The following is a 19523-nucleotide window of genomic DNA, read 5'->3' on the forward strand; positions in this document are numbered from 1 at the left end:
TGAGCTAATCATAGCTCGCAGAATGGCAACCAATCAGATCCGCCGCTCCTGATTGGCTGCTGTTCCGCGAGCTGTGATTGGCTCGCGGCCGGCTCCAATTACAGCTCGCGGACCGTCAGCCAATCAGGAGCGGCTGCTTTGATTGGCTGTCGTTCTCCTGAGCTAGACTGGCTCACGGCCAGATCCATAGTTCACATGCCGCAGCGCTGATGCTCTCTGTCTTGGCCTCTGCCGCCCAGTGCATTCCTCGCCCCTCTCTCTCAGGAAGTACTATAATAAGAGCAGGTATGTTGATCCTGCCTTGTGCCCCCTGCGAGTCCAGCCAGCCTTACCTGCACTTCCCCCTTAGTCCAGCCAGCCTGCCCACCCCCCAGGCCAGCCAGCCATCCTGCCCTCCCTGTACTGTGCCCCCCATTCCAGCCAGCCTTCCCTGCACCCCCTCATTCCCGCCAGCCTGCCTACTTTCTCTGCCCCTCCCCCAGTCTAGTACAAGGGAGTGGAAATCGCACAGGACTGATATGTAATACCACACGAAGATCAACAAGATCAAAGTTGGTAACTATTCCAAAATATTAGGACCAACTTGGTTGATAAAGTTTCCACGTATTTTGGACCAGTTATTGCGTTGGTGGGTGCTCCCCAGAGTCAGTTTAGCAATGTAGCAATAAACATAGAGAAAAGAAGACTTTTTGTTGGGGGCTCTGTTTGTAATGTTGAATTTAGTTTAAAAATTAGCTTTTAATCAGTTCCTTATAAAATACAGGTTTATACAGACAAAAAAAACATAATGCACATATAACACATAATGAACCTTTTTGAGAGAAAGGAAAAATAACAGGTAAGAAAATCATTAATATGGGATCAATTCCCAGATGTGACGTCATAAATATACAGAATCAATCTGTCACTGCGAAAAAGGATTGTTAGTCGAATAATAGCCCCATTAGCTTGATAATGTTACACACAGCTCCGCAGATAGATAGCAGTAGTCTATACACAGTCCCGAGTCAAATTAATTCATAATGAATCACCTTAATTTAGCATTTATATAGTATATTGCTGAACATTGTATGGAGGCTGAAGCAGCAGATACGTTCATGTGCCGGATTATAATGCACACGGATCCATATGTACATAGCAGTAAGATATGCACAATCCCGAGTCAGCTTATTATATCATTAATCACATTAATCTTGTGATCATATAAAGTATTGCTGAACACAATATGGAGGCTATAGCAGTAGGTAAATGCATGTGCCGTATATATGTATATGTAAGTGGTAAGTAAAAAATTAGGTATACACAGATTGATGTATACAACGGTCTCTTTAGTCGGACCTGTATACTAATCCATGGGAGCCCCCAACAAAAAGTCTTCTTTTCTCTCTGTTTATTGTTAAATCCTCCCCCAGTCTATCCAGCCGTCCCTAAGCCCCCTCCACAGTCCAGCCAGCCTTCCATCCCTGCCCACCGCACCCCAGTCCAGCCAGCCTTCCATCCCTGCCCACCGCACCCCAGTCCAGCCAGCCTTCCATCCCTGCCCACCGCTCCACAGTCCAGCCAGCCTTCCATCCCTGCCCACCGCACCCCAGTCCAGCCAGCCTTCCATCCCTGCCCACTGCACCCCAGTCCAGCCAGCCTTCCATCCCTGCCCACCGCACCCCAGTCCAGCCAGCCTTCCATCCCTGCCCACCGCTCCACAGTCCAGCCAGCCTTCCATCCCGCCCACCGCACCCCAGTCCAGCCAGCCTTCCATCCCGCCCACCGCACCCCAGTCCAGCCAGCCTTCCATCCCTGCCCACCGCACCCCATTCCAGCCAGCCTTCCTTCCCACCGCACCCCATTCCAGCCAGCCTTCCCAGCTCTATGCCACCCCAGTTCACTCTTGCCAGCCCAGTGCCCCTACTTGTCCAGCCTTCCCTGCTCTTTACCCCCCCCCCCCTACCATGTCTAGCATCCCTGGTTTATGCACCAATTGATACACCACCCCCAAAGTATCTCCACCCACATTATCCACAGCTCCACAAATCTGCCCTATACCCCGGGGGTCCCTGCCTATTTTGTCAGTACCGGGCCCCACAAGTTCTGATGGCAGCCCTGTGTACATACATTATATATCTATAGCAGTGGTAGCCAACCCTGGTCCTCGTGAGCTACCAACAGTGCATATTTTCCAGGTCTCCTCACAGAATCACAAATGAAATAATTAGCTTCACCTGTGGATCTTTTCAAATGTGTTAGTGAGTAATGATTACACCTGGTCACCTGCTGGGTGATCTGGAAAATGTGAACTGTTGGTAGCTCTCGAGGACCGAGGTTGGCTATCCCTGATCTATAGCCTGTGTACTACATACATCATATATCTATAGCCTGTGTACATACATCATATGTCTATAGCCTGCGTGTATACATCATATATTTATGGCCTACGTGCCTACATCATATATCTATAGCCTGCATGTATACATCATATATCTATAGCCTGCGTACATACATCATATATCTATAGCCTGTGTACATACATCATATATCTATAACCTGTGTACATACATCATATATCTATAGCCTGCATGTATACATCATATATCTATAGCCTGTGTACATACATCATATATCTATAGCCTGCGTGTATACATCATATATCTATAGCCTGTGTACATACATCATATATCTATAGCCTGTGTACATACATCATATATCTATAGCCTGTGTGTATATATCATATATCTTAAACTCCCCATCACCTGATGGGTACCTTCCCCGATACAGCACAATATAAAACCTGAAATAACGACACTGAGACTTGCATAAGGGGAAAGAAAGGCCAGCTTTATTTATTTATATTTTATTTAAATTTATTTTTAATGTATTTAAAATTGTATTCAAAATTTTTTAAGCTAATAAGTAACCTAACTGTAACTGAACTATAATAATTGTAAATGAACTAGCTAATGGGAGAAAGCAAAGAGACAGACACAGTATGGTGGCTCAGAAAGAACGGCCCCAAAATGCAATATCGCCATCTACACCACGACATTCTTCCAAATGGGGGGGGGGGGGGGGGGCGCTTATACGCCAGCCCATAATCCTGCCTAAGGTATCCACCTCCCGCCCAATAACACCACGTGAAACCCATCGAGATCGGTGATGCAGCTGACCCCATAGGGTATAAGCAGCCTAAATCATGTATTGGACGGGAGAGCACCTAGGCTGCTAAGGCAGATGGTGACTGCCACCGTTCTTTCCCGCCAACCGCGGACACCTCTTCGGTCCGCGCCACCACCATACACCATCTAGCACCCTAGCAATCCCCTGAACTAAAACCTAAAGAAACACACAAAAACCTTCCTCGTATAATTTTGACACCATAAGTTCGAAAACGATGAGCACCCTTGAATCTTATGAGAGGATGAGGACTAACCGTGAGATAGGTAATGAACAAGAAAAAAAAAGAGAGAACTGAAGAAACCTACAACAGCGGGGCTAACATGAAAGAAAGAGGGTGGGGGGGGGCAAAAATCCCAACTTGTCCTGAGGCAAAACGCAAAACCTCCACCAGCCGGCTGTAGCCTGGGCTAAAACTAGTGGTAAAACAAAATTCCTCAGGACCCCCTAATGGCAAGTAGCTCCTCCCCAAGTTAGGATTTTTGAAAACCAACTTACCGAAGTCTAATGTACTTTCTGTAAGCACCAGGCTTCCAACGGCCCAAGGCCTTAATCTGCTCCACGGATACAGCAGCGGCCGTAGCGGTGCCAATCCGGAATGAATGAGTTCTGAATTCGCGCGGGGGCAACCCGACCGCTTCTAGACAATGCTTTAAAACCCAACCAAATTGAAAATGAGTCATGGGGGATCCATTTGCATGCATCAGCCATGACCCCTCCACGAGGTGACGAAGTTCTTGGTACCGCTTTGCCCGCGCCACCGGGCACACCTCAGGATCATCACATGCCTGCATGGAAACCCAACGACCCCTTCCCAATTGGTCTGTTTTGGAGCGACGTATCCGACAAAGCACTGCCGCGTCTTCAATGGAAACATGAGACACGAGCAAGGATGGGGGGCCTCGCTTAGAGGGAGCTCCTAATTCTGACACCCGAAAAGCTCCATGATAAGCTATCACGAAAGCCACTCGAAACAATCGGGCCTCATAATCGGAAGAGCAACCAACGGTAATGCCATGAGCAAACGCGCCTGCAGTCGCTAATCAATAGGTCTACGTGAGTCCGGAGGAACTGGAGCTAATCTTGCCTAATTTTTCAAAGCCTTCTGAACCAAGGAGCTCTTTGAAAGGACCTCCAAACCCTTGATCTGGAAAACATTGGACAAACCTGCCAACATTTTCACGACCACACCCCTGGACCTGCCCGACTCGAATAGACTCCAAACAAACTCGAGGATAAGTGATCGTCCGGCCTTACCTCGATTCTCGCTGCAGGGCGCAAACCTGCGCCATTCAGCCCAGGCCGCCTGATAGCTTCTCAGGGTACGTGGCACCAGGGATCGATGGGCTAACCCCTCCATGCTGGCTCTATAACCTACCAGACATAAGAAGGGCACAACTCACCGACCTGACAGGCCGACGGAGCCAAAGCACGGAACCGTGGCCAATCAAAGCGCGACAGGGAGTCTACAATATCATTATCCACCCCAGGCACATGCTGCACCTGAAACGTGATATTGTACTGCAGACAACGTAACACAAATTGTGACAACAAACGAAGAGCGTGTAAAGACGCTGTGCGCTGCCGGTTGATCGTGTACACTACACCTAGATTGTCGCACCAAAACAGGACACTGCGATTACACAAGGAAGGACCCCAGAGTTCAAGTGAGACCATAATTGGAAAGAGCTCAAGAAGGAGAAGATCCCTCGTTAAGCCTCTGGTCACCCACTCAACGGGCCAAGGGGCAGCGCACCAACGACCCTTAAAGTATGCCCCAAAACCCGAAGAGCTTGCTGCATCCGTAAATAACTGAAGGACGCCACTGGGCTCCACTTGTGAAACCCAAATGCGTGTTCCGTTGAATGCAGAAACGAACTCCACCCAAACCCTGAGGTCCCTCCGGAGCTCAGCTGACAATATGATGAAATGATTTGGCACTCCCGCACCCCCGATGTAGCACACTCAAGCTTGCGACTAAAAATACGGCCCATGGGGATAACCCGACATGCAAAATTTAGTAGTCTTAGCAATGATTGAGCCTGACGGAGGGTAATCTTACCCGCAGCCAACGCCAGGGTGAGCGCATCGTGTAACCGGGCCACCTTGTCCCGGGGGAGACGACAAACCCCTTCCTGAGTATCAATTTCTATCCCCAAAAAGGACAAAACTGTAGAGGGCCTTTCCGTTTTCTCGCAGGCGACGGGAATGCCGAATTCCGCAAACAACGAAAGGACCCTCTTTAGCATGGTAGCGCAACGCGAGGAGCCTGGGGGACCCACTAAAAGGAAATCATCCAAATATTGAGCCACCCCCGACTCGCCCGACCACCTGCAAATACACCAGTGCAAATAAATGCTGAATTTCTCGAAAAAAGAACAAGAAATTGAGCACCCCATGGGAATGCGTCTGTCCAAGTAGAACCCGTCCTCCAGCCAAAAACCCATGTATCCAAAATATTCAGGATGCAGGGGCAACAACCGGAAAGCAGATTCCACATCTATCTTGGCCATGAGAGCCCCAGCCCCGAAAGATCTGACCATATCCAAAGCCTCCCCAAAGGACTGATAAGAGACCCTACACAGGTCCTCCGGGATTGCATCGTTAACTGAGGAACCCACCGCCAAGACAGATGCTGTATTAACCTAAATTTACCTTGAACCCTTTTCGGAACAACCCCGACCGGAGACAAAACCAAGTCAGGGAGAGGGGGCACCGAAAAGGGGCCAATCATCCTGCCCAAATTGACTTCCTTCATGACCTTCCTCCTCACTTCCAACGGGAAATCAGTCGCAGAACGTAAGTTCCGCGGCGACCCCGTACTGACTAGGCCGACAATGGGAGGATGAAAACCATCAAGAAAACCATCCCGCAACAAGTTTGCGTCTGCGCTGCAGGGGTAAGCATCAAGCCAAGGGGACAAGGCCTGAATGTCCACAGATGTGGGTGCCCTACTTCACACCAGGACCTCCAGCCTGACCCCCAGACGTGAGACCACCTCCCCCTGCCCCTCGCGTGCATTCCTTCCCAGAGTGAGCACCCCCGCATCGAAGGCATTGGTGACGAAAACGACATTTCGAGCCAAAAGAACAGTACCCGTTATTAAATGCGAAGCACTTGCCCTTTGACGCTCCTGTCGATTGAGGCATAACCCCCTTAGGCACAAGTTGGCCCCGTCTACTGATCAGCTATAGGACGCTGAGGGTTAGTCGCGTCCAACCAAACCTCAATGTCCCGCGTGCCAAATTGCATCACCTCCAGCCCATGCTGCTTCCGACGGAACGCCTCGTCGTAGGTACGCCAAACATCGCCTTTTGCCGACCGATAAAGGCCGTGTATCAGATGTAGATACCGCACCATATTCATGTGTTCATCAGGCCGAGTGCGCAAGTAGCACACCATGAACACACAAAACCCGCTCAGCCAGTTCGTATAAGATTTACACAAATCGACTGACTTATCTTTTAGCGCCGCCGCCAAAGCCCTACGGGACTTGGACGTTAGTGCGAACATGTCCACATAACACGCCCAACACGGATACGCTCCCGAACCCGTGGCCGTATACCTCGCAGGACCGCCGTGTTACCACAATGGACGGCTGCCACTGGGTCTTCTAGACCGGAGGAGCTGCGGCTAGAGGACCTTTGTCTGCATCGCCGCTTGGAACCTTTGTGTCCAACGCTAGATGCCTCGGACGATGGAGAATCCGTTGATGACGTGGAATCACCATCCCGGGGCCTGGTCCTGACCTTTCTACCCCTGCGCCTACACTTATTCGCCCGCTCTTGCCGACGCCGGGAACCCTGCAAACTACCGCTAGAGCCAGAGGTACCCCCTGAGGATGCCATCTCCAACCCCCATTCTCCATCGGAAGTAGCACTTGACTCACCAGAATCTACCTTGTGTCCCATGTCATCAGTGTCAGCAGGCAAATCTCCTTCCCTGGCGGGAACGCCAGTCTCCGGAGCCACAGCCGACCCACCTGAAAGAGGCATGGAAGCAGGAGCAGGATCAGGGGTATCAATACTATCAGACACCGCACACTGCGCCGCCGCTGAAACCAGACATGGCGGCCCTGCCAACGGGGCCCCGGTGGCAGGAAATGGACCTTGGATACCCAACCCTGGCACTAATATCTGCATAAATTGAGCCGCTAGGGGGGCCAGCTGCCTCCCAAGTTGCTGAAAATCAACTCCCGACCCTACGGACGCCGGCGCAATAACTGGAGGTGCTGCGCCTGAAGCCCCAGGCTGCCCCCCAGTAAGCAACGGGGCCTCCGACTAAACTATGGCCGCTAAAAGGGAGGAGAGGGCAGGGAGGTCGACCAGTGATGGTGCAGGAGCTTCCTGCGCGGTAGCCGCCAGGGGGGGGGGAATCGCAGGGGCCATAAAAACCGGGGGGGGGGGGGCGCAGACATCTTCCCCGCCACCACTTGGGCATAGGAGGCGACACCATAATTAATAGGCCCCCGAGGGCACACCCCCAGCCTCGAGTGACCCGCCTGGCCTCGCTGACAGGACCTACAGCAGGCGACCCCTGCACCTCTAGCAAGTGCGCTGAGCTCAGCCAGGACTCTGAGCCGGAGCTGCCTGCCTGACTGCAGGGAGCAGAAAAAGATCCCTACACGGGCGGCGATTAGCACTGCCGCCCGCAGAACCACGTGACCCCCTGCGCCGGACCCTAGTGCTGGTGCTGTTCCCGGCGGGCGTCGCACTGATGCCCGCTGCACCGCGTAACCCCTGGAGACGGGGCCCGGAGCTAGAACCGCCCCCGGCGGGTGCCAAACTACTGCCAGCCGCACCGCATGAACCCCTGTGCCGGGCCCCAAACCTTATAGCGCTCGTGACGGACACTGCTGATGGCGAGGGGCCAGGCGCCGGCCGTCACCTGACGACTGCGCGCGCAGCGCTTTGGGCGTCAGAGGAGCCGGCAACAAAACTATGGAGGGGTCAGCCACGTCGCCGCGGTAACGAGCGGGGACAGCCGGCCGGCGTTGGGGACGAGGCATGCTGCTAAAGGTAAGAGAATAGTGGGGAAGGAGGAGGGAGAAGGGGAATGAAGGGAAGAGTAAGTAAGAAAGAATGGAAAATAGAGAAAAGTAACTAAAGTAATGAAGAGGGAGACAAAGGAGAAAAGTGTGGACCACTAAAAGGAAGTAATAAAGGTAATAAAGGAAAACCAGTAAAAGATTACAGAATAGAGAGCAAAAACCCAGTACTTCCCTGCACCAACAACTCCAGGAAAGCTGTCTTAGATGCCTTCCAAACACACAACTAAGATGGCTCCTAAACTCCTCCCCCTATACGAAGATGCCCTCTAACCCCACCCACAATCTCAGATCACCACAATAAACCCTTTCCTATCAGATAAAGAGGTCACCCCAAGGTTCGGGGGTTTAATTTACCTCCGTGCATATTAAATGCACTACGTCTCTCATAGCCAGTGTACAATCATATATCTATAGCCAGTGTGCATACATCATATATCTATAGCCTGCGTACATACATCATATATCTGTAGCCTGTGTGTATACATCATATATCTATAGCCTGCGTGTATACATCATATATCTATAGCCTGCGTGTATACATCATATATTTATAGCCTGTGTACATACATCATATATCTATAGCCTGCGTGTATACATCATATATCTGTAGCCTGTGTGTATACATCATATATCTATAGCCTGCGTGTATACATCATATATCTATAGCCTGCGTACATACATCATATATCTATAGCCTGCGTACATACATCATATATCTGTAGCCTGTGTGTATACATCATATATCTATAGCCTGCGTGTATACATCATATATCTATTGCCTGCGTACATACATCATATATCTATAGCCTGCGTGTATACATCATATATCTATAGCCTGCGTGCATACATCATATATCTGTAGCCTGTGTGTATACATCATATATCTATAGCCTGCGTGTATACATCATATCTCTATTGCCTGCGTACGTACATACATCATATAATAATAATAATAATAATAATATCTGTAGCCTGTGTGTATACATCATATATCTATAGCCTGCGTGCCTACATCCTATATCTATAGTCTGCGTGTACACATCATATTTATAGCCTGCGTGTATACATCATATCTATAGCCTGCGTGCCTACATCATATCTATAGCCTGCGTGCATACATCATATCTATAGCCTGCGTGCATACATCATATCTATAGCCTGCGTGTATACATCATATCTATAGCCTGCGTGCATACATCATATCTATAGCCTGCGTGCATACATCATATCTATAGCCTGCGTGTATATATCATATCTATAGCCTGCGTGCATACATCATATAGCTATAGCCTGCGTGTATACATCATATCTATAGCCTGCGTGCATACATCATATCTATAGCCTGCGTGCATAAATCATATCTATAGCCTGCATGCATACATCATATCTATAGCCTGCGTGCATAAATCATATCTATAGCCTACGTGCATACATCATATCTATAGCCTGCGTGCATAAATAATATCTATAGCCTGCGTGCATAAATCATATCTATAGCCTGCGTGCATACATCATATTTATAGCCTGCGTGCATACATCATATCTATAGCATGCGTGCATACATCATATCTATAGCATGCGTGCAGCTTAGCAATGACGATCCTTGCAGAATCAGGCCCTCACTGTGTACTGGAAGGTTAGCAATTCCTAAGTAAGGTCAGAGCTTGTGCAAGTGTGCATGAGGCTGCAATGGTACCGATGTTACCGATGGTGTCACAGTCTTGCTAGGGATTACTGATGTGTGTAAGGTAACGTGGGCGTCCTTATGTTGTGCTGCGACAGCATAGCGATCGCAATGGACTAGCATACTATCGCAGTGAGACTGTGGGGCAAATTTACTAAGATGGGAGTTCTATTTAAGAAGTGATGTTGCCCATAGATACCAATCAGATTCCAGGTATTATCTTCAAGAAGGTGCTAGATAAATGAGAAGTAGAATCTGATTGGTTGCTATGGGCAACATCACTTCTTAAATAGAACTCCCATCTTACAGTAGTGTGGTAGCTGTGCCCAGTAGTGTGTAGCTGTGCCCAGTAGTGTGGTAGTCCTGTACAGTAGTGTGGTAGCTGTGCCCAGTAGCATGGTAGTCCTGTACAGTAGTGTGGTAGCTGTGTCCAGTAATGTGTAGCTGTGCCCACATAGTGTGGTAGTCCCGTACAGTATTATGGTAGCTGTGCCCAGTAGTGTGGTAGATGGGCCAGTAGTGTGGTAGTCCAGCCCAGTACTGTGGTAGCTGTGCCCAGTAGCATGGTAGTCCTGTACAGTAGTGTGGTAGCTGTGCCCAGTAGTGTGGTGGTCCTGTACAGTAGTGTGGTATGTGGTAGCTGTGCCCAGTACCATGGTAGTCCTGTACAGTAGTGTGGTAGCTGTGCCCAGTAGCATGGTAGTCCTGTACAGTAGTGTGGTAGCTGTGCCAAGTAGCATGGTAGTCCTGTACAGTAGTGTGGTAGCTGTGCCCAGTAGCATGGTAGTCCTGGACAGTAGTGTGGTAGCTGTGCCCAGTACCATGGTAGTCCTGGACAGTAGTGTGGTAGCTGTGCCCAGTAGCATGTTAGTCCTGTACAGTAGTGTGGGAGCTGTGCCCAGTAGCATGGTAGTCCTGTACAGTAGTGTGGTAGTCCTGTACAGTAGTGTGGGAGCTGTGCCCAGTAGTATGACAGTCCTGTACAGTATTATGGTAGCTGTGCCCAGTAGTGTGGTAGTCCTGCCCAGTAGTGTGGTAGCTGTGCCCAGTAGCATGGTAGTCCTGTACAGTAGTGTGGTAGCTGTGCCCAGTAGCACGGTAGTCCTGTACAGTAGTGTGGTAGCTGTGCCCAGTAGTGTGGTAGTCCTGTACAGTAGTGTGGTAGCTGTGTCCAGTAGTGTGGTAGTCCTGTACAGTATTATGGTAGCTGTGCCCAGTAGTGTGGTAGCTGTGCCCAGTAGTGTGGTAGTCCTGCCCAGTAGTGTGGTAGCTGTGCCCAGTAGCATGGTAGTCCTGTACAGTAGTGTGGTAGCTGTGCCCAGTAGCATGGTAGTCCTGTACAGTAGTGTGGTGGCTGTGCCCAGTAGTGTGGTAGTCCTGTACAGTAGTGTGGTAGCTGTGTCCAGTAATGTGTAGCTGTGCCCAGTAGTGTGGTAGTCCTGAACAGTAGTGTGGTAGCTGTGCCCAATAGCACGGTAGTCCTGTACAGTAGTGTGGTAGCTGTGTCCAGTAGTGTGGTAGTCCTGTACAGTAGTGTGGTAGCTGTGTCCAGTAATGTGTAGCTGTGCCCAGTAGTGTGGTAGTCCTGAACAGTAGTGTGGTAGCTGTGCCCAGTAGCATGGTAGTCCTGTACAGTAGTATGGTAGCTGTGCCCAGTAGCACGGTAGTCCTGTACAGTAGTGTGGTAGCTGTGCCCAGTAGTGTGGTAGTCCTGTACAGTAGTGTGGTAGCTGTGCCCAGTAGTGTGGTAGTCCTGTACAGTAGTGTGGTAGCTGTGTCCAGTAATGTGTAACTGTGCCCAGTAGTGTGTTAGTCCTGTACAGTAGTGTGGTAGCTGTGCCCAATAGCATGGTAGTACTGTACAGTAGTGTGGTAGCTGTGCCCAATAGCACGGTAGTCCTGTACAGTAGTGTGGTAGCTGTGCCCAGTAGTGTGGTAGTCCTGTACAGTAGTGTGGTAGCTGTGCCCAATAGCACGGCAGTCCTGTACAATAGTGTGGTAGCTGTGCCCAGTAGAACGGTAGTGCTATACAGTATTATGGTAGCTGTGCCCAGTAGTGTGGAAGTCCTGCCCAGTAGTGTGGTAGCTGTGCCCAGAAGCATGGTAGTCCTGTACAGTAGTGTGGTAGCTGTGCCCAGTAGCATGGTAGTCCAGTACAGTAGTGTGGTAGCTGTGCCTAGTAGTGTGGTAGTCCTGTACAGTATTGTGGTAGCTGTGCCCAGTAGCGTGGTAGTCCTGTACAGTAGTGTGGTAGTCCTGTACAGTAGTGTGGTAGCTGTGCCCAGTAGTGTGGTAGCTGTGCCCAGTAGCATGGTAGTCCTGTACAGTAGTGTGGTATCTGTGCCCAGTAGTGTGGTAGTCCTGTACAGTAGTGTGGTAGCTGTGCCCAGTAGCGTGGTAGTCCTGTACAGTAGTGTGGTAGCTGTGTCCAGTAATGTGTAGCTGTGCCCAGTAGTGTGGTAGTCCTGTACAGTAGTGTGGTAGCTGTGCCCAATAGCACGGCAGTCCTGTACAGTAGTGTGGTAGCTGTGCCCAGTAGCATGGTAGTCCTGTACAGTAGTGTGGTAGCTGTGCCCAGTAGCACGGTAGTCCTGTACAGTAGTGTGATAGCTGTGCCCAGTAGTGTGGTAGTCCTGTACAGTAGTGTGGTAGCTGTGTCCAGTAATGTGTAGCTGTGCCCAGTAGTGTGGTAGTCCTGTACAGTAGTGTGGTAGCTGTGCCCAATTGCACGGTAGTCCTGTACAGTAGTGTGGTAGCTGTGCCCAATAGCATGGTAGTCCTGTACAGTAGTGTGGTAGTCCTGTACAGTAGTGTGGTAGCTGTGTCCAGTAGTGTGGTAGATGTGCCCAGTAGCATGGTAGTCCTGTACAGTAGTGTGGTAGCTGTGCCCAGTAGCATGGTAGTCCTGTACAGTAGTGTGGTGGCTGTGCCCAGTAGTGTGGTAGTCCTGTACAGTAGTGTGGTAGTCCTGTACAGTAGTGTGGTAGCTGTGCCCAGTAGTGTGGTAGCTGTGCCCAGTAGTGTGGAAGTCCTGCCCAGTAGTGTGGTAGCTGTGCCCAATATCACGGCAGTCCTGTACAGTAGTGTGGTAGCTGTGCCCAGTAGCATGGTAGTCCTGTACAGTAGTGTGGTAGCTGTGCCCAGTAGCACGTTAGTCCTGTACAGTAGTGTGGTAGCTGTGCCCAGTAGCACGGTAGTCCTGTACAGTAGTGTGATAGCTGTGCCCAGTAGTGTGGTAGTCCTGTACAGTAGTGTGGTAGCTGTGCCCAGTAGTGTGGTACCTGTGCCCAGTAGTGTGGTAGTCCTGTACATAGTGTGGTAGCTGTAGTCCTGCCCAGTAGTGTGGTAACTTTGCCCAGTAGAGTGGTAGCTGTGCCCAGTAGTATGGTAGTCCTGTACAGTAGTGTGGTAGCTTTGCCCAGTAGCATGGTAGTCCTGTACAGTAGTGTGGTAGCTGTGCCCAGTAGTGTGGTAGTCCTGTACAGTAGTGTGGTAGCTGTGCCCAGTAGTGTGGTAGCTGTGACCAGTAGCATGGTAGCCCTGTACAGTAGTGTGGTAGCTGTGCCTAGTAGTGTGGTAGCTGTGCCCAGTAGTGTGGTAGTCCTGTACAGTAGTGTGGTAGCTGTGCCCAGTAGCACGGTAGTCCTGTACAGTAGTGTGGTAGCTGTGCCCAGTAGCACGGTAGTCCTGTACAGTAGTGTGGTAGCTGTGCCCAGTAGTGAGGTAGTTCTGTACAGTAGTGTGGTAGCTGTGCCCAGTAGTGTGGTAGTCCTGTACAGTAGTGTGGTAGCTGTGCCCAGTAGCGTGGTAGTCCTGTACAGTAGTGTGGTAGCTGTGCCCAGTAGTGTGGTAGCTGTTCCCAGTAGTGTGGTAGTCCTGTACAGTAGTGTGGTAGCTGTGTCCAGTAATGTGTAGCTGTGCCCAGTAGTGTGGTAGTCCTGTACAGTAGTGTGGTAGCTGTGCCCAATAGCATGGCAGTCCTGTACAGTAGTGTGGTAGCTGTGCCCAGTAGTGTGGTAGCTGTGCCCAGTAGTGTGGTAGTCCTGTACAGTAGTGTGGTAACTGTGTCCAGTAATATGTAGCTGTGCCCAGTAATGTGGTAGTCCTGTACAGTAGTGTGGTAGCTGTGCCCAATAGCACGGCAGTCCTGTACAGTAGTGTGGTAGTCCTATACAGTAGTGTGGTAGCTGTGCCCAGTAGCATGGTAGTCCTGTACAGTAGTGTGGTAGCTGTGTCCAGTAATGTGTAGCTGTGCCCAGTAGTGTGGTAGTCCTGTACAGTATTATGGTAGCTGTGCCTAGTAGAGTGGTAGCTGTGCCCAGTAGTGTGGTAATCCTGTACAGTAGTGTGGTAGCTGTGCCCAGTAGCATGGTAGTCCTGTACAGTAGTGTGGTGGCTGTGCCCAGTAGTGTGGTAGTCCTGTACAGTAGTGTGGTAGCTGTGTCCAGTAATGTGTAGCTGTGCCCAGTAGTGTGGTAGTCCTGAACAGTAGTGTGGTAGCTGTGCCCAATAGCACAGTAGTCCTGTACAGTAGTGTGGTAGCTGTGCCCAGTAGCATGGTAGTCCTGTACAGTAGTATGGTAGCTGTGCCCAGTAGCACGGTAGTCCTGTACAGTAGTGTGGTAGCTGTGCCCAGTAGCATGGTAGTCCTGTACAGTAGTATGGTAGCTGTGCCCAGTAGCACGGTAGTCCTGTACAGTAGTGTGGTAGCTGTGTCCAGTAGTGTGGTAGTCCTGTACAGTAGTGTGGTACCTGTGCCCAGTAGTGTGGTAGTCCTGTCCAGTAGTGTGGTAGCTGTGCCCAGTAGCATGGTAGTCCTGTACAGTAGTGTGGTAGCTGTGCCCAGTAGTGTGGTAGCTGTGCCCAGTAGTGTGGTAGTCCTGTACAGTAGTGTGGTAGCTGTGCCCAGTAGCATGGTAGTCCTGTACAGTAGTGTGGTAGTCCTGTACAGTAGTGTGGTAGCTGTGTCCAGTAGTGTGGTAGCTGTGCCCAGTAGCATGGTAGTCCTGTACAGTAGTGTGGTAGCTGTGCCCAGTAGCATGGTAGTCCTGTACAGTAGTGTGGTAGCTGTGCCCAGTAGTGTGGTAGTCCTGTACAGTAGTGTGGTAGCTGTGCCCAGTAGCATGGTAGTCCTGTACAGTAGTGTGGTAGCTGTGCCCAGTAGTGTGGTAGTTGTGCCCAGTAGTGTGGTAGTCCTGTACAGTAGTGTGGTAGCTGTGCCCAGTAGCATGGTAGTCCTTTACAGTAGTGTGGTAGTCCTGTACAGTAGTGTGGTAGCTGTGCCCAGTAGTGTGGTAGCTGTGCCCAGTAGCATGGTAGTCCTGTACAGTAGTGTGGTAGCTGTGCCCAGTAGCATGGTAGTCCTGTACAGTAGTGTGGTAGTCCTTTACAGTAGTGTGGTAGTCCTGTACAGTAGTGTGGTAGCTGTGCCCATTAGTGTGGTAGCTGTGGCCAGTAGTGTGGTAGCTGTGCCCAGTAGCACAGTAGTCCTGTACAGTAGTGCGGTAGTCCTTTACAGTAGTGTGGTAGTCCTGTACAGTAGTGTGATAGCTGTGCCCAGTAACGCAGTAGTCCTGTACAGTAGTGTAGTATCTGTGCCCAGTAGTGTGGTAGCTGTGCCCAGTAGCATGGTAGTCCTGTACAGTAGTGTGGTACCTGTGCCCAGTAGTGTGGTAGTCCTGTACAGTAGTGTGGTAGTCCTGTACAGTAGTGTGGTAGCTGTGCCCAGTAGTGTGGTAGCTGTGCCCAGTAGTGTGGTAGTCCTGTAAAGTAGTGTGGTAGCTGTGCCCAGTAGCATGGTAGTCCTGTACAGTAGTGTGGTAGTCCTTTACAGTGTGGTAGCTGTGCCCAGTAGCATGGTAGTCCTGTACAGTAGTGTGGTAGTCCTTTACAGTAGTGTGGTAGTCCTGTACAGTAGTGTGGTAGCTGTGCCCATTAGTGTGGTAGCTGTGCCCAGTAGTGTGGTAGCTGTGCCCAGTAGCACAGTAGTCCTGTACAGTAGTGCGGTAGTCCTTTACAGTAGTGTGGTAGTCCTGTACAGTAGTGTGATAGCTGTGCCCAGTAACGCAGTAGTCCTGTACAGTAGTGTAGTAGCTGTGCCCAGTAGTGTGGTAGCTGTGCCCAGTAGCATGGTAGTCCTGTACAGTAGTGTGGTACCTGTGCCCAGTAGTGTGGTAGTCCTGTACAGTAGTGTGGTAGCTGTGCCCAGTAGTGTGGTAGTCCTGTACAGTAGTGTGGTAGCTGTGCCCAGTAGTGTGGTAGCTGTGCCCAGTAGTGTGGTAGTCCTGTACAGTAGTGTGGTAGCTGTGCCCAGTAGCATGGTAGTCCTGTACAGTAGTGTGGTAGCTGTGCCCAGTAGTGTGGTACCTGTGCCCAGTAGTGTGGTAGTCCTGTACAGCTGTGCCCAGTAGCATGGTAGTACTGTACAGTAGTGTGGTAGCTGTGCCCAGTAGCATGGTAGTCCTGTACAGTTGTGTGGTAGCTGTGTCCAGTAGTGTGGTAGCTGTGCCCAGTAGCATGGTAGTCCTGTACAGTAGTGTGGTAGCTGTGCCCAGTAGCATGGTAGTCCTGTACAGTAGTGTGGTAGCTGTGCCCAGTAGTGTGGTAGTCCTGTACAGTAGTGTGGTAGCTGTGCCCAGTAGCATGGTAGTCCTGTACAGTAGTGTGGTAGTCCTTTACAGTAGTGTGGTAGTCCTGTACAGTAGTGTGGTAGCTGTGCCCATTAGTGTGGTAGCTGTGCCCAGTAGTGTGGTAGCTGTGCCCAGTAGCACAGTAGTCCTGTACGGTAGTATGGTAGCTGTGCCCAGTAGTGTGGTAGTCCTGTACAGTAGTGTGGTAGCTGTGCCCAGTCACACGGTTGTCCTGCACAGTAGTGTGGTAGCCACGCATGGTGTAGTGTTAGCCATATACAGGTGTCTTAAAGCCATGCGTTATTTGCTTGCAGACAAGAGTTACAGTATATTATATTATATAATCTGCTGCAGTAAGCTCTCGGGATCGGAATGTTCCTCAGAATGGAGGGGCCCCTCCTTCCCTTCTCATGGTTTGGGCCCCAACCTGAAGACTCCAAATCTGAAGGTTCAGCTGGAAGTGACCAACGTGCCGCGCAGTGTGGAGCTGAATAACGTGTTTGGCAGTATAACAGGACGCTTCGAACCTGGTAATCCTCATTCCCTATTGTTCCCACTGTGTCCCAGATAACATGGGTTCTCCTGTAATCCCTACACCTCCTCTATGTTTACAGAACACTATATTATTGTGGGGGCTCAACGAGATTCCTGGGGTCCCGGTGCTGCAAAGTCTGGGGTAGGAACAGCCATCCTACTGGAACTGGCACGTACAATGTCCATGATGGTCTACAATGGTGAGTGCATAAACCGGGGACAGGATGGAGGTGTAGTGACAGAGCTGTGTGTGTGTGTGTGTGAGGTCTGTACAGGAATAGTAGAGAGATACAGGACAGGATGGAGGTGTAGTGACAGAGCTGTGTGTGTGGGGGTCAGTACAGGAATAGTAGAGAGATACAGGACAGGATGGAGGTGTAGTGACAGAGCAGTGTGTGTGTGTGAGGTCAGTACAGAAATAGTAGAGAGATACAGGACAGGATGGAGGTGTAGTGACAGAGCTGTGTGTGGGGTCAGTACAGGAATAGTAGAGAGATACAGGACAGGATGGAGGTGTAGTGACAGAGCTGTGTGTGGGGTCAGTACAGGAATAATAGAGAGATACAGGACAGGATGGAGGTGTAGTGACAGAGCTGTGTGTGAGGTCAGTACAGGTATAGTAGAGAGATACAGGACAGGATGGAGGTGTAGTGACAGAGCTGTGTGTGTAGGGTCAGTGCAGGAATAGTAGAGAGATACAGGACAGGATGGAGGTGTAGTGACAGAGCTGTGTGTGTGTGTGTGTGTGTGTGGTCAGTACAGGAATAGTAGAGAGATACAGGACAGGATGGAGGTGTAGTGACAGAGCTGTGTGTGTGTGTGGGGTCAGTACAGGAATAGGAGAGAGATACAGGACAGGATGGAGGTGTAGTGACAGAGCTGTGTGTGTGTGAGGTCAGTACAGGAATAGTAGAGAGATACAGGACAGGATGGAGGTGTAGTGACAGAGCTGTGTGTGTGTGTGAGGTCAGTACAGGAATAGTAGAGATATACAGGACAGGATGGAGGTGTAGCGACAGAGCTGTGTGTGTGAGGTCAGTACAGGAATAGTAGAGAGATACAGGACAGGATGGAGGTGTAGTGACAGAGCTGTGTGTGGGGTCAGTACAGGAATAGTAGAGAGATACAGGACAGGATGGAGGTGTAGTGACAGAGCTGTGTGTGTGGGGTCAGTACAGGAATAGTAGAAAGATACAGGACAGGATGGAGGTGTAGTGACAGAGCTGTGTGTGTGTGTGAGGTCAGTACAGGAATAGTAGAGATATACAGGACAGGATGGAGGTGTAGTGACAGAGCTGTGTGTGTGAGGTCAGTACAGGAATAGTAGAGAGATACAGGACAGGATGGAGGTGTAGTGACAGAGCTGTGTGTGTGTGTGAGGTCAGTACAGGAATAGTAGAGATATACAGGACAGGATGGAGGTGTAGCGACAGAGCTGTGTGTGTGAGGTCAGTACAGGAATAGTAGAGAGATACAGGACAGGATGGAGGTGTAGTGACAGAGCTGTGTGTGTGTGTGTGTGTGTGTGTGGTCAGTACAGGAATAGTAGAGAGATACAGGACAGGATGGAGGTGTAGTGACAGAGCTGTGTGTGTGTGTGAGGTCAGTACAGAAATAGTAGAGAGATACAGGACAGGATGGAGGTGTAGTGACAGAGCTGTGTGTGGGGTCAGTACAGGAATAGTAGAGAGATACAGGACAGGATGGAGGTGTAGTGACAGAGCTGTGTGTGTGGGGTCAGTGCAGGAATAGTAGAGAGATACAGGACAGGATGGAGGTGTAGTGACAGAGCTGTGTGTGTGTGTGTGAGGTCAGTACAGGAATAGTAGAGAGATACAGGACAGGATGGAGGTGTAGTGACAGAGCTGTGTGTGTGTGTGGGGTCAGTACAGGAATAGTAGAGAGATACAGGACAGGATGGAGGTGTAGTGACAGAGCTGTGTGTGTGTGAGGTCAGTACAGGAATAGTAGAAAGATACAGGACAGGATGGAGGTGTAGTGACAGAGCTGTGTGTGTGTGTGAGGTCAGTACAGGAATAGTAGAGATATACAGGACAGGATGGAGGTGTAGTGACAGAGCTGTGTGTGTGAGGTCAGTACAGGAATAGTAGAGAGATACAGGACAGGATGGAGGTGTAGTGACAGAGCTGTGTGTGTGTGAGTGTGTGTGTGTGTGTGTGTGTGTGTGTGTGTGTGGTCAGTACAGGAATAGTAGAGAGATACAGGACAGGATGGAGGTGTAGTGAGAGAGCTGTGTGTTTGTGTGTGTGAGGTCAGTACAGGAATAGTAGAGAGATACAGGACAGGATGGAGGTGTAGTGACAGAGCTGTGTGTGTGTGAGGTCAGTACAGGAATAGTAGAGAGATACAGGAGAGGATGGAGGTGTAGTGACAGAGCTGTGTGTGTGAGGTCAGTACAGGAATAGTAGAGAGATACAGGACAGGATGGAGGTGTAGTGAC

At 50.2% G+C, this 19523-nt stretch overlaps 1 protein-coding gene across 1 annotated transcript in view; it reads left to right on the forward strand.

Moving 5' to 3' along the window:
- TFR2 (transferrin receptor 2) overlaps positions 1-19523 on the forward strand; it is a gene marked incomplete at its 3' end in the record, with an annotated part of 146688 nt that overhangs the window by 47494 nt on the left and 79671 nt on the right. Inside the window, exons 9-10 of the mRNA XM_088465230.1 lie at positions 16883-17058; positions 17143-17262. Coding sequence (XP_088321356.1) covers positions 16883-17058; positions 17143-17262 — 296 coding nt within the window. The remainder of the gene's footprint in view (positions 1-16882; positions 17059-17142; positions 17263-19523) is intronic.

This window comes from Taudactylus pleione, unplaced genomic scaffold, assembly GCF_031769625.1.
Source record: "Taudactylus pleione unplaced genomic scaffold, aTauple2 ptg001917l, whole genome shotgun sequence".
Classification (NCBI taxonomy): domain Eukaryota; kingdom Metazoa; phylum Chordata; class Amphibia; order Anura; family Myobatrachidae; genus Taudactylus; species Taudactylus pleione.